Genomic DNA, 15,804 nt, shown 5'->3' with positions numbered 1-15,804 from the left:
CTTGTGCGACGCAATTCGCACCCGCGACCCCACAGGTGTGGGAAAAAGCGGCAGGAAAAGAAAGAAAGGAAGATACCTTTTTCCTTCGCACACCTTATGTTGTCACAGTCGTACTGAAGCCGCTGTTTGGTGGATGATATTATGCCCGTTTCTCCATTAGAAAATCCTATGTACCGTTATCTATTTTCTGCGTTTTCTGATGTTATAGTGTTAGACAGTGCAAAGTTCTCAGAAATCTATTGCCGATAGGCGCTTTTCTATGCCAGAGGGCTGAATTTTTTTTTGCGTTGTTTCACCGTACTTCACGTTTTTTCTTCTCATGTGATTGAATTTGCTCTAACAGAAATGCAACTGCTAAATGGCAATTTCTTCCGTCCTTTTCAATTGTGTTTACTTTTTGGTGAAGTTCAGGTACCGATACCTTATACATTTTTCTGATTATCACCCGTATCCTACTTCTCATTTTAACTATCGTTGTTCTTAATCTGGTACGGTTCCTATTTGATTTTCTCACAATTATATGCTTAGATTTAACTGAGCTACTCGTAGCGTTTCCTTGACGTAGAAACGAGACTTGTACTCCTCTGTGTAGTGTACGGTACGTAGAACTGTAATTTGCTGTCATATTGCATGTTCAATATCTGCATCAGAAATTTTTCTTGTCCGCCTCTGTGGCGTAGTGGTTAGTGTGGTTAGATGCCACCTCTGGATGCCCGGGTTCGATTCCCGGCTCTGCTACGAAATTTGAAAAGTGGTACGAAGGCTGGAACGGGGTCCACTCAGCCTCGGGAGGTGAACTGAGTAGAGGTGGGTTCGATTCCCACCTCGGCCATCCCCACTTCTCCTCCAGACAAATGCCGCGATGGTACCTAACTTAAGGGCAACGGCCGCTTCCTTCCCTCTTCCCCTGGGCGAGGTACTGGTAGTATCCACAACCCAATGTCTCACGCTCCAGGTCACTGCCCTTGAGGCGGTAGAGGTGGAGGTTAAGCAGATTAAGAAAGAAAGAAATTTTTGATGCCAATACGTCATTTCTGGGAGCTGGATCCTTTCTGTATTATTTTGATACTTTTCTATTTTTGAGCACCATACCGGTATACGTTAAAACAAGAAGGAACTTTCTTGGGAGGAATTCGTTTGATCGAACCCATTATTATTATTATTATTATTATTATTATTATTATTATTATTATTATTATTATTATTATTATTATTATTATTATTATTATTATTATTATTATTATTTATTGGCGACAAAAGGTCCCATGAGCCTCTGGATCGTGATAGGGTCAATACAGAATATACTTTTCTAAAGGCGACACAATAATTACATTTCATATACAATAGCTTTTTCTGTAAAGTTACAAGTACATTTTTCGATAACTAAGGCATTGCTTCTTTTTTTACATGTTAGGATCATAGTTTTTCAGAAGTATATTCAGATATTGTATGGCTGTAATATTTTTAAATATGGACAATATATATATATTATTGTATTAATTAAAGCAAGTTATATAGAGATTATATTAAGATATCTGTAAAAGAGTATTATTCCTTCAGGTTTTTCTTAAAACACATAACCGATTTAGAGTTCTTCATAGCAGGAAGCAACACATTATATTCCCTAAACATTGATGATTCTATGCCTTTCACTCTATACTTTAATGAATTAGAGTGAGAGGGATATATCCTTAATGATCTTCTAGTTTCATATCCATGAATTTCACTAAAATGGGAGAAGTTAACAGTAGAATGGGTTAATTTCCTGTCTAGCTTATACATAAAGACTGCTGATGAAAATGCAATTTGTTTATGGAATGGCAGAATATTTGACTCTGAAAAAACTTCATTTGACGGTTTGAGGAAGGGGAATCCATACAGGATTTTGATGGCTCTTTTTTGTAGGATTTCCAAATTATTAATGTAATCTTTCCTACATCTTCCCCAAATAAAGCTTGTGTATGTTAGATGTGGGTAGATCATTGCATAATATATACACTTGAATTGGCGATGAGAAAAATTACTGTATCTTAATCTGTGCATTATTCCTATCATAGGGGTAATTTTGCTGATTACATAATCAATATGGCTTTTCCAGGAAAGTGTTGAGTCTAATATTATACCAAGATACTTAGCTGAGTTGACTCGCTCTATTACTTGGCCCTTTAGGGTAACAGTATTAACCGCTGTGACCTTTATGAAATATTATGTATTTTGTTTTAGTTACATTTATGATCATTTTTTTAGATAAAGCCCAGTCCGATAACTTGTTCAAGTCACAATTTATAATTTGCGTTTCACATAGTCCTTTGTAAGTTATTAAGATATCATCGGCAAATACTTTACATTTTCTCTTTAGTGTTAAAGATTGTATGTAGGGAGTACAGTTCGGTTATCTACATCTAGTAACCGAAAACCATTTGTATAAATCAAAAATAGAATATGACCTAGTACTGAGCCCTGCGGAACTCCCGCTTTTGTTTCCTGCTTAGAACTTTTAGTATCATTAATCATCACATATTGTGTTCGGTTTGATAAATAATTTTGGAAGCATTTGTGTGCTAAACCCCTAATTCCTACTAATTTTAACTTGTTCAGAAGTATTTTGTGGTCAACCAGGTTAAATGCTTTTTTAAGGTGTATGAGTAGCATTGCTGCTAATTTATTTTCATCTAAGGTCTTTTGAACATCTATTACTGTACCAAATACAGCATTATCAGTTCCTCTATTTGGGAGAAACCCATATTGATATTGGAAAAGTAATTAGTATTACACAGAAAATTTACCAATCTAATTTTGACTACCATTTCTATGAGTTTTCCAATTGCAGATAATATACTTATTGGCCTGTAATTGGATGGATCTGTGTTATCTCCTGATTTAAAGATAGGTACAATTCTGGCACATTTGAGTAATTGGGGTATTTCTCCACTGAGAATTGAACGGTTAATAATTTCCACAATATATGGCACTAAACTTTCAACACAGGTTTTTAACATGACAATGGTTATTTTATCTTCTGTTAAATTAGTTTTATTTTTTAGAGAAGTGATAATTTTGAGCACTTCACATTCATCAGTTGGAGACATAAGCTGTTGTGCTGCCATGATCTTGCTCATCTTCAGGAAGACCTATTCTTATATTTTCAGCTACGTTAATATATAGTTCATTTAGATTATTGCATATGTCTTCTGTGTTTATAATGCTGACATCATTTACCACCAGATGGCTGATTTCATGTTTATGACCAAGCTTCCTATTTAACACTTCATTGACTACATACCATGTTTCTTTTTGGTTTTTGAAATTCTGTAATCTGTGTTCATAATACCTTTTTTGTAACTCTCTTTTCAATTTGGTTATTTTATTACTGATTCTTTTGTATTCTTCAATTTTTTCTGCAGAGGGGTTTTTTACTTTAGTTTTTGAAAACAGTGAGTCTTTGATGTGAATCAGTGTTAGTAATTCTTGGGTAGCCCAAGGTTTTAGGGGGATATCTATCGGGTTCTTTCCATTTATTGAAATTGAGCTGGTTTCAATTCCTGTGCTAATATACTCAATAAATTTATTATAATACGTGTTTATATCTATTTCCTCACAGTTAAATTTATTTTGTAAGATATACTGATTTAATTTGTTGTAATTTACAAATTGCTTACCAACATCTTTGATTATTGGTACTACTGGCACTAGAAATTTCACATACCAGTAAATAGTGATCACGTTATTTGTTATAGTGAATAAATGACATTTTTTACTACTATTTGTGACAAGTATGTGATCAATTAATGTGGAGGTTGTTTTCGTTACTCTAGTTGGGTATTTGTTATTACATGTTATATAGCCGTAAGTTGTTATTAAATTGTCATATAAAGTTCTGTTTTTGGAGGTTGAAAGCAAGTCTATATTTGTATCTCCAAGTATTATTGAAGTATGCCCTGAACTACTATTTTGGATATTTTCTAGATCAAACATAAAACTTGGTGAGTTACTTTCCTGTTGGTTATGGATGGTAATGATTTCATATCTTTGATTTCCTTTTGTAATTATGACTTGCAGTATGCTATGAGATTTATTTATTTCATTTATGACATTGCTTTTCCATTTGTTTGAAACATAAAGCGAAACATCCCCACCTATCTGCTCTCTTACCAGATGGTGAGAAGTGTAGTTTTTTATTTCAAAAGCGTGGGTTAGTTTGTTGGTTAACCAATTTTCGGAGATTGCAAGAATATCTACTTCTTTAATTTAATCTAAGATAATGTGGATATCATCAAATTTATTTTTATGCTTTGTGCATTTATGTGTAGGCCTTTCAATTTACATGATCTACTTTCTAAAACTCTATCTTTAATATAATTATTTAGGGTTTCACATTTAAATTCGTCTATTTTAAGAAATTTGTTTTCAGGACCCAGGGTTGGTTATGTAAGGACACAAATTTGAAATTAAGAGAAGAAAGCTTGGAGTTGAGTGGATACAACATAAGGAAAGGTTACCTCGTTGTTTCCAGATCAGCTGAAGTGAGCAAGTTCATACAGAATTTCAGGGTTTGCCACTAACCTCGAAGGACCGTCCTGGAACTTACGGATATACACTTTACAATCCCTGACCCATGTGCCAAATATTTTCCCCTGTTGCCGTAGCTCGCGGCATTTTTTTGGCGAGGGTCTCATTCCTAGGTGTTCTCGTTGATATAGATGTTATTTACCGAACTATATCCGATTTCGTTCGTTTTTAGTGTCTTCTTTTGTGGTCTGCTACTGAGGATTTCTTCTTTCTTCCATCGATTAACGAACTTCACGATGATAGGTTGTGGTCCAGGTTTCGTGGATGGAAGTCTGTGTGCAGCGTCAATATCCTCGTGCTTTATATCGACTCCCAGCGCCTTGCCAACTTCAGTTACTTTCTGGAACACTTTTTCATCCTTTTCAGCAGGAACTCCATATACTTGTAAATTGTTTTTGCGTTGATACTGCTTCAATTCTTCTAGCTCGTTCACGGCTGCCATTGTCTCAATTTCCGCATTTTTCTTATCTTTCCTCAAAGTGTCTAGTTCGTTCTTGAGGTCATCATATTTTTCGGAAAGAAAGGTTGCTAATCTCCGTAAATCTTTGTTTTCTTCCGTTAGTACTTTGAGGGACTCTTCAAGTTGTTTGGAAAAGTTCGCCATAACTTCATTTATGTTAGGTTGTGCAATGCAGTCTTCACGTTTACACGACCATTGGAATTGTTCTTCCTTACGGAAATTTTGGAGAGTTTCTTTGTTCATTTTTACACATGTTACGTGGAACCAACGTTCGCATTTACCATCACAGCCTACAGCCTGTTGATTGTTTTTTATTTTCTTGCCACACGGGGAGCACACGAACACCATGATGTTGTTTATCTTATTTATTTAGGTATAGCTGTTGAGAGCTAATTAGCTTTTGTTTTAGTGGTTTCCTGAGTTATTAATGTTACTGATCTGCAGTATATTCCTGAAGAATTGTGGATATTACTCACATTTTTTTTTTTTTTTTTAATCCCGTCACTTCACTTAATATATCACACATTCACTGCCACCAAGTTCATTTAAGATATAAGCAACACACTCGGTACACACTGTGTACTCAAAGAGAGCCTACTTTATCACCTTGTTCATCATTATCTGAATTCGAAATGTTCCCCGGACTGATCAGAATTCGAGCCAGGGGTGTCCGGGCAAGAGTTAGGCACGCTACCCAAACACTACGATGCTCGAACATAGCAATATCAATTCTAAGGATCTGGAGTTGAGGTAGGACATGATAGGCGAATCCTGTAAAACATTTTTGAAGTGATGCAAAATTATATTCATGTAAATCACAAAATAATCAACTTCATTACAAAATTAAAACGTATTTACGTTTAAGATTCGAGAGAATGATTATCCTCATTGTATCATTCTTTGTTTTCTCTTTGCAGCAGTCACAGTGTTTCGCTTGTTTGGTCTTACGGTCTCATGAGCATGAGCACTAGTTGTCAGAATTGGTTGTTGCGTATTTACTTCGTGACGTAGAAACTCCAAGCTTGACGGTCGAAGAAAAACATTTGTTTAGCGTATTAGTATAACTGTATTCTTCTAGTCAGATATGTCTTACGCATATTTATTTAAATATATTATTATTGGAGACACTGGTGAGTACATTACTCTATAGACTATTTAGAATTTGAAGTTCCTAGATGCTAGGAGGATCGAATAGTTTTCTCAGTTTTATTTGCTTTGTCTTTAGATGTAGAAAACTGAAAGCCATTACAGTTATTTGTTATGCCGAAATTTCCATCTTTAAAAGCCGATTATGTCATTGCTTTAGTGTTAAATAGCTTTTGTATGATGTGTTTTTCCGTAGTCATTTTTTGCGATCGATTAGGTTAAGATCAGTTGTCACTGACATTTTACCCCATTGTCTTTGTTACGTTGAGGCAGTGACAGTGGGAATCAGGTGTTACTGACAGAAGAAACCAACATATTCTTAATTTGCTGTGAGTTTCTTCTAAACATATTGCAATAACGTAGTCTTATGTACTGAAATAAACAAGAAGTTTTCATTCTTTATTTTGGTTAATGGTGTTACTACGCTCGTTTAAATGTCCACGATGGTGTTTTCTTATTATATGCGTTTAAATGTTCATGTGTAATTCATTTAACACAATTTTGGCTTGTATACCTTTCTTGATGACCATTTTCTCAGCTTAGTTCAAGATAATAATTGGCTTTATTATTATTACACTCCTGCTAGGGCCAAGATCGTTCTTTGCATATCTTGTTTCTGTGAGTATCTACCGGTACATTCATTGTAAGCACTGAACAGTACACTAGTTGCTGTTCAAATGCTGTTTTGTGTGAATTATGCTTTCTGCAGCAGTAAAATTAATTTATCATAAGTTCTGTAATGGTTCTTTCATCCTCCACTTTGTGTATTTCAGGTTATGAATTAGGGCATGTAACATTATGAAGGACGGTTCTGTAGATTCATAAATTATTTTGAATATTGTTATGGTAGAAATACAGAGTGCACTCCAAAAAATCTCCTCTGGGCCAGCGAAAGGGCTGCAACGCTAATGAACTATGCCCTACTAGATTTGAAGAGAAGCTGTGTTTCAGAAGAACTCTTTCATTCATGCTATAGTTGTTCATACATTTCACTTGTTAACTGCGTTATAACAGGATGGTACTCTACAGTTTGTTATATCTAGGGCTAAGATCCTGTTACCTAGTAACTGGGGAAATATTCACATACATATGCCGTAGAAACTACAGACGTATGAGATAAAAACTTGGAAATATGACTAAAAAAAATTAAATACATTATCATTATACACTGTTATGCCTTTCAGCATTCAGTCTGCAAGCCTCTGTGAATTTACTAAACGTCGCCACAATCCTCGATTTGAAACTAGTGTTGTGGCCTCATTTAGTTCTATACCTCTTATCTTTAAATCGTTAGAAACAGAGTCAAACCATTGTCATCTTGGTCTACCTCTACTTCTCTTACCCTCTATAAGAGTCCATTATTCTCCTAGGTAACCTGTCCTCCTCCATTCACCTTACGTGACCCCACCACCGAAGCCAGTTTCTGCGTACAGCTTCATCCATCAAGTTCATTCCTAAATTAGCCTTTATCTCCTCATTCCGAGTACCCTCCTGCAATTGTTCCCACCTGTTTGTACCAGCAATCATTTTTGCTACTTTCACGTCTGTTACTTCTAACTTATGAATAAGATATCCTGAGTCCACCCAGCTTTCGCTTCCGTAAAGCAAAGTTGGTCGGTAAACAGACCGATGTTAAGATAGTTTCGTCTGGGAGCTCACTTCCTTCTTACAGAATACTGTTGATTGCAACTGCGAGCTCACTGCATTAGCTTTACGACACCTTGATTCAATCTCACTTACTATATTACCATCCTGGAAGAACACACAACCTAAATACTTGAAATTATCTACCTGCTCTAGCTTTGTATCACAAATCTGACATTCAATTCTGTTTCATTTCTTACCTACTGACATCAATTTAGTCTTTGAGAGGCTAATTTTCATACCATACTCATTGCACCTATTTTCAAGTTCCAAGATATTAGACTGCAGGCTTTCTGCACAATCTGCTATTAAAACCAAGTCGTCAGCACAGGCCAGACTGCTTGCTACATTTCCACCTAACTGAATCCCTGCTTGCCATTTTATACCTTTCAGCAGATGATCCATGTAAACTATGAACAGCAAAGGTGAAAGATTACAGCCTTGTCTAACCCCTGTAAGTACCCTGAACCAAGAAGTAATTCTACCATCAATTCTCACTGAAGCCCAATTGCCAACATAAATGCCTTTGATTGATTTTAATAATCTACCTTTAATTCCATAGTCCCCCAGTATGGCAAACATCTTTTCCCTTGGTACCCTGTCATATGCTTTCTCTAGATCTACGAAACATAAACACAACTGCCTATTCCTCTTGTAGCATTTTTCAGTTACCTGGCGCATACTGAAAATCTGATCCTGACAGCCTCTCTGTGGTCTGAAACCACACTGGTTTTCATCCAACTTCCTCTCAACGACTGATCACACCCTCTGTTCCAAGATGCCAGTGAATACTTTGCCTGATATATTAATCATTGAGATACCTTGATACTTGTTGCAATTCTTCCTGTTCCCTTGCTTATAGATAGGTGCAATTACTGCTTTTGTCCAATCTGAAGGTAACTTACCAACACTCCATGCTAATCTTACTACTCTATAAAGCCATTTTATCCCTGCCTTCCCTCCATACTTCACAATTTCAGGTCTAATTTCATCTATTCCTGCTGCTTTATGACAATGGAGTTTATTTACCATCCTTTCCACTTCAAGTGTACTTTCACCAACATCATTTTCCTCCTCCCCATGAGCTTGGCTGTTCGCAAGACCACCAGGATGATTTCCTTTTACATTGAGAAGATGTTGAAAATATTCCCTCCACCTCTCCAATGATTCCCTGGGATCTATTATGAGTTCACCTGAATTACTCAAAACACTGTTCATTTCCTTTTTCCCCTCCCTTCCTAAGATTCTTTATTAGTGTCCAGAAAGATTTCCCTGCTGCTTGACCTAGCCTTTCCAGGTTACTACCAAAATCTTCCCACGACTTCTTTCTGGATTCAACAACTAGGCCTATATGTTTCGCTCTGTTTCTTTCATCTACCTACAATTCCCTGTCTGCCTGCCTCGGCCCTTGTTTGGAGCCATTTCTGATAAGCCTTCTTTTTACGTTTACAAGCTGCCCTCACTTCATCATTCCACCAAGATGTTCGCCTTTTCCCATCTTTACACACAGTTGTTCGTAGGCATTCCTTTGCTGTTTCTACTACAGCATTCCTGTATGCCACCCATTCACTTTCTATATCCTGAACCTACTTACTGTCTACTGTTCGAAACTTCTCACTGATCATATCCATGTACTTCTAATTTCATCGTCCTAGAGATTGTTTACCCTTATTTGTTTGCAGACAGATTTCACTTTCTCTACCCTAGGCCTAGATATACTTAGTTCACTACAGATAGTGGTCTGTATCATCGAAAAATCCTTGGAAAACTCGTACATTTCTAACAGATTTCCTGAATTTGAAGTCGGTTAAGATATAGTCTATTATGGATCTGGTACCCCTAGCCTCCCATGTGTAGTGGTGAATAGCCTTATGCTTGAAGAATGTATTTGTAATGGCTAAACCTATACTAGCACAGAAGTCCAGCAAACGCTTCCCATTCCCATTAGCTTCCATATCTTCGCCACATTTACCAATCACCCTTTCGTATCCTTCAGTTCTATTCCCAACTCTCGCATTGAAATCGCCCATTAGCACTGTTCTATCCTTGCTGTTGACCCTGACCACGATGTCACTCAATGCTTCATAAAGTTTGTCAACTTCATCCTTATCTGCATCCTCACATGGTGAATACACGGAGACAATTCTAGTCCTAATTCCTCCAACTGACAAATCTACCCACATCATTCGCTCATTTACGTACCTAACAGAAACTATGTTGCGTGTATTTCTGGTATTTCTGATGAAGAGCCCTACTCCAGACTCTGCTCTTCCCTTTCTAACACCCGTCAAAGTACACTTTATAATCTCCTTTCTTGTTATCTCCCCTTACCCGAATATCACTTGTTCCTAGCACATCCAGATGCATCCTCTTTGCTGACTCAGCCAGTTCTACTTTCTTTCTTCCATAAGCCCCATTAACACTTTCAACACTATGCTCGTAGGGGATACGGGCACGTACCTTTCCTGCTTCCGGGCGTGATTTTCTTGTGTGTTTATATCCAGCTGCACGTATCACGTACGGTTCCCGTCCCTTGGTTGGAGGTAATAGTTCATCAAGTGACCACTAGAATGCAGCAGTTATCGTGAATTTCGAACTGAAACGATAAACAGGGTATTTTCTCCTTGCCGTGACCTCGACCGAAGCATTTGGTGTGCCGTGTGCTGCGCGCGCCAAATCTGTCACGCTGTCAGCTGTGTTACTGTGTAAACATGTCTTCACACCGGCTCAATGATAGTGATATTTTGGATATTTTATTGGGAGAAGCGGGTTCAGAGATGGATGGAAGTGGTGACGACCCTGCTTACGAACTGGATAACGTATCAAGCGATAGTTCAGGTAAGCTTTTTATTTATTACGTCACTTTGGAACGTAAGTGTTTAGCTGTATTATTTTACTCCGAATATAAACGATAGAAATACTTCGCCTACAGAAATTTGGGTTAATTTTTTTCATTTAGACGAAGAGACGCAGGCTGATGATTCACCTGTGGTGGGAACATCTGCTCGATCAGAAAAGAGAGTAGAGTAGATGGTGGAGCAAGGAGTGCAAAGTAGGACTGTGTATAGTCCAATGTTTTCAGGACTACCATACGAAAACAAACTATTCCTAAATATGTAAATATTTTATTCCACTGCATTTGTGTTTATTTGTGGCCTAAGTAGTCACATTAAATGATTATTTTTTATTGTTTGAGCAAGCTTATTGGTACAACCTCAATGTAAAAAAAATCCGTACTATTTTTTTTCATGTTTTTCATAAGGCTAGTATAATTAAATTACTTCAGATATTCACTTGTTGATTAACATCTTCATTTTGGATGGTTGACACCTTCATACGGTACAAAAATCAGGCATGTAATATGTTTCGCTGTTCCATAATAACGTGTTAAAAATTAGCAAAAAGACCCAGTTCACAGTCGGGATCCATGTTAAAATATGGTAGTGTTGAAAGTGTTAATATTGATAGCTCCCATCGAATTCCATTTCATTCGCCAAGTTGTTTCCAAGGAGTCCCTCGCCTGTCAAGTGGGAGTGGGACTCCATTACTCCCATAGGTCCGAGGCTTGCTTAAAGTGTTGTGAGCTCGGTAAATTCATGAAGCAGGATGCTACCCTACTTGCACATAGTCCAAGTGAGGATCTCTCCTCTAACAGGTTATGGACCACCAGTGGATTGTATAGTCCTAGCCACCTGAGCACAAGGAGGGCCATGACTCAGAGTATGTCCGAGATGCCCACTCCCATTCCATAGCAACTGGTATCCCGACTCTCAGGCGTTGCCCGTAGTTCACGGAGTAGGACGTGACTACAGTAAACCACACCATGAACCATTGAAATTAAATATTCTCCAAAAATTTATTAGAAGGCTTTTTTTTATTCAGACGGCAAAATAGCTACATTCCTAACATTCATTTATCCTTTCTATTTTGACAACCTATTGGTACTGCTCATCACACTTATTGCCTTCAAACTCCATTTGATCACAAAGCGTCGCTAAAGAAAGTTAAATACAAAATAACCCCTATCGTAAGTGTTCAGATCAAAGACTGGTGCATTGTCACAAAGTGACTCCATGTCGCACTGTCGTTGGTAACCCTCTTCATTGCTACATAGCTGCTTGCAGTGATGTCTTGTGAGATGTGCCTGCCTCTGTCTACCATGAAGCTATTTGCCACTCTAGAATGGCCTAGTGTGTACACTCTCTCAAATAAGACTACATCTGTATATTAATTTTACCAGAAGTCTGACTAGTTTTATTCAACATAGAACTTCAGTATATATGTAATCATATTCCTCCAGGCACTTAAAAATCATTGCTATCCTCTGCTTCTTGCTTTGTAGCAGCACCTTGGTGGAAGAATAAGCTGGTGTATCACCTCTGCACTGGGAACGCCCGAATATCTTATCTAGCACTCTTCGTTAGGCTCCTGCTAAGAACAACATCGAAGAAGATACAGTTTGCAGATGATTAATGTTAATTCCTCAGAATGTGGATTTGGCATGCTGCAAGGAAATACGTAGGGAGGATATAGCTACTGTGTGCGACCGTTGCTTCAAATGGAGACTCCTGCCAAATCAAAGTAAAACAGAAATAACAGCATTCTACCTCCAGAATATTGTAACGTGTTGGCGGGGTAGATAAATAAATAAATGAGTACAGCACCTGGTAGCGTCCTATTTCTAAGATTTATTAACTAAGCACTACAATTACAGATTTACACACACACACAGACGATAGCCGAGCTTACAACTTACACTCGTACACGGTCACACACTTACAGACGGTTCGCGCTCTCTCTCTCTTGGTTTCTCTTATGTTCCATCTACAATGACACACCCACATACACACAGAGTCATCGATTATTTGCAGTACACTCTTTCAGCCACTCAGTCACACTCGTTAGCGCTGTCACGGTCCACAGCCTACACGTCAGCCTCGCAGGTCGGGATAGTATCCGCTGTTCACTCAACCCGTTGAACTCCGCAGTCTTCACACGTCGTCTCCTAGTGTTCCCTTCTTCGCCGCTCCAGAACACTCCAGGTTCTCCTCCAGCAACCAGCCTCTAGGGACACACACACGACACCAGGAAAACAGGAACGAGTCCTCGGCTCCACAGGCAGATACTTCATCAGGCTGCACACTCCCAGGCCATCACTGACTGCACTCCAGCGAACTCAATCTCTCTCCCACTCACTCAGTAACTAACTCTCACTCTCCAATTCTCACTGACTCCCACTGCAGGCAAGTAACTGCTCTTATATACCTGCGCCAGTCCTTCTGGAATAGTCTGGATGTTCGATGGATCAAAGCACCTCGCGAAATAGAAGACTCTAGATTAATCTTCCAGTCGTTTCCGTAGTCCTCTGCGGCGCGATCACGGATTGAAGTGAGAAGGGACGGCCCAGCGCTTGAGTGTTGCTCGCGGATTGGCGCGCTTGAGCGTAAGGGGGGTGGGGCGATGGGTGACGCCACCGGCGCGTAGCGAGTTAGCATGGGGGACTCTACAACCATTACAATATGGAAGCTAATTGAAAGCTGCATGTGCTTTTTAACAGAACTGAAGTGTCCCACAACTTCTTTCCTAAATATCTGGGAGTCGCACTGGACTGATCCTTGTTGTTCAAAGAGCATTGCCTGGACCTGTCAGAGAAGCGAATTATCAGAGTAAATCTACTGCATAAACTTGCGGAAACTACTGGTGTTCAGATGCAAACAGACTTTGTACTGCTTACTCAGCCAGTAAGAACTGTGTTCCTGTTTGGGAAATCAGTACGTGCTCAACCAAGATTGACATGCAGTTCGCTGAATCGCAATATAAAATATTAAAATTTCCACCTTTTCAATACTGTGTGTTTTAATCTTAAAGATTGTGGGTTCGAACCCCACTGTCGACAGCCCTGAAGTTAGTTTTCCGTGGTTTTCCATTTTCACACCAGGCAAATGCTGGGGCTGTACCTTAAGGCCACAACCACTTCTTTCCCACTCCTAGCCCTTTCCTATCCCATCGTTGCCATAAAACCTGTCTGTGCCGGCGCAATGTAAAGAAACTTGTAAATTATAATCTTAAAGATTAATTAGTAAACGTTACATAATGTTTCAGTACAGTTGAGACATAAAATAGTTTTCAACTTGTTGGATAAATTCTGTTGTTAAATTCAATGTTGGTTTTCTTAAAATACAGGTCACTTAAAATACATGATCGAGACAAGCACACTAAGAATATGGTGAAAATAGTATAAAAATGTACAGCTTGTATTGCTCCATGTGCTCCAAATTCTTTAGTTCTGAGAGTAATTGTTATGTTGACAATTTTCCTTGATGTACTACTGTCAGTACAGGGTAGAATAGTGTCTGCTGATTGATCTTCTTAATAGTGGTCCGGGGCAGGGACTTCGAAATATTGATGCAGTAGGTCTTGTGGGCCGGTGGAGTGTCGTGTATAATGGTCTGGTGTGTGTTACTGCTGGACAGTCCTTCTACGCCTCTGCACTTGGGAGACAGAGAGGGCTGCCCCCACTGTCGGCTGTGTTGAGAATGGTTTTCCATTCTCCTGCACTAAGGCAAATGCTGGGACATTTCCTAGTATAGGCCACAGCCACTGACCCTCTCACCTTAACCACAAATCTTTCTCCAATAAAAAAATCTCCTGGCCTGAGAGACAGCATCACTGTCTAAGAGGCACGCCTCTCCCTTCAGGGGAGGAATGAAAGCATTTAGTAGTAGCAGTAGTATTGTGTGTGCACTTTTTATTGATAGATGGACACCCTAGTGCTGAATTGGTCGACCTCGGTTATCTTTGAGATTCGTATTGGCAACCTTTGAAGCACAAACTAAGAATCGCTATATTGTGTGTGTGATACAGTTGTTGGCTTAAGATAATAAAGGTTAAGAAAATTCATATCGATCGATCATATTATCGATTCAATTCAGATTTCATTTCCATTCAATTGGCAGTATTACCGGAACTGCCAGTGCTCCCTCCTTACTCCACAACCCAGTACAAAAATCTATCACTAAAAAGTGTGCGAATAATAGTCTTTTCTTAAAGGATTTTTCAAGGAACTTGGAAACTTATTGAACATTTTCCTTGGTAAATTACTCCAATCTCTAATTCTTTTTATGAATGAATATTTGCTCCCATTTGACGTCTTGAATTCCAGCTTTATCTTCTTACATTTAAAAGCTCCACTCAGGCTTATTAGTCTACTGATATCATTCCATGGCATCTTTCCACTGAGAGGTCAAAACATACTGCTTTGTCAAGCAGCTCATCTCCTTATTTCCAAGTTTTCAGCCTAAAGTCTGCAGCATTTTTGTTATACTAGGCTACTCTTTTGTCTGAAATCACCCATAACAAATCATGCTGCATTCCTTTGGACTCTGTACAGTACTGTGTATATCATCTGCAGAAAGCCTTATCTGTGATTCTAGTTCTTTATTAATATCTGTTATATACATAAGAAAACGTATAGGTCCAAGAATGCTGCCTTGTGGTACCCCCTCAATTGTTACAGGGTCGCCTACTCACTCTGAGTTACATTTTGTAGCAATGTAACCGCCTATTCAACTATTCTTTTGTCTAGTCCAATAGCCTTAACTTTCTTCAGTAATCTCCCATGATCTACCTGTCAAAAGCCTTGGATAGGTCAGTAATGATACAGTCCATTTGACCTCCTGAATCTAAAAATCTGCTATATCTTGCTGGAATCCTACAAGTTGAGCTTCACTGGGATAACCTTTCCTAGACCCGAACTGCCTTCTATCAAACCAGTTTGTAATTTTGCAGATGTATCTAAAATTATCAGAAAGAATGCATTCCCAGAGCTTACAAACAACACATCAAGCTGACTGGCCTGTAATTATTTGCTTAATGCTTATCACCCTTTCCTTTATTGACTGGGGCTACTATAGCAACTCTCCATTCATTTGGTATAATTCTTTCATGCAAACATTAATCAAATATTTTTCATATATGGCACTATA

General features: G+C 38.5%; 1 protein-coding gene across 1 annotated transcript in view; it reads left to right on the top strand.

Moving 5' to 3' along the window:
• The first annotated feature begins 5,971 nt into the window (after positions 1-5,971).
• The window catches only part of Rab2 (RAS oncogene family member Rab2), a 92,982-nt gene continuing 83,149 nt past the window's right edge, over positions 5,972-15,804 (top strand). The window contains exon 1 of the mRNA XM_067145909.2: positions 5,972-6,159. Coding sequence (XP_067002010.1) covers positions 6,114-6,159 — 46 coding nt within the window. The 5' untranslated portion in view covers positions 5,972-6,113. The remainder of the gene's footprint in view (positions 6,160-15,804) is intronic.

Source organism: Anabrus simplex, chromosome 4 (genome assembly GCF_040414725.1).
Source record: "Anabrus simplex isolate iqAnaSimp1 chromosome 4, ASM4041472v1, whole genome shotgun sequence".
Classification (NCBI taxonomy): domain Eukaryota; kingdom Metazoa; phylum Arthropoda; class Insecta; order Orthoptera; family Tettigoniidae; genus Anabrus; species Anabrus simplex.
The sequence above is the reverse complement of the archived record's forward strand: the minus strand, read 5'-3'. Positions and strand labels throughout refer to the sequence as shown.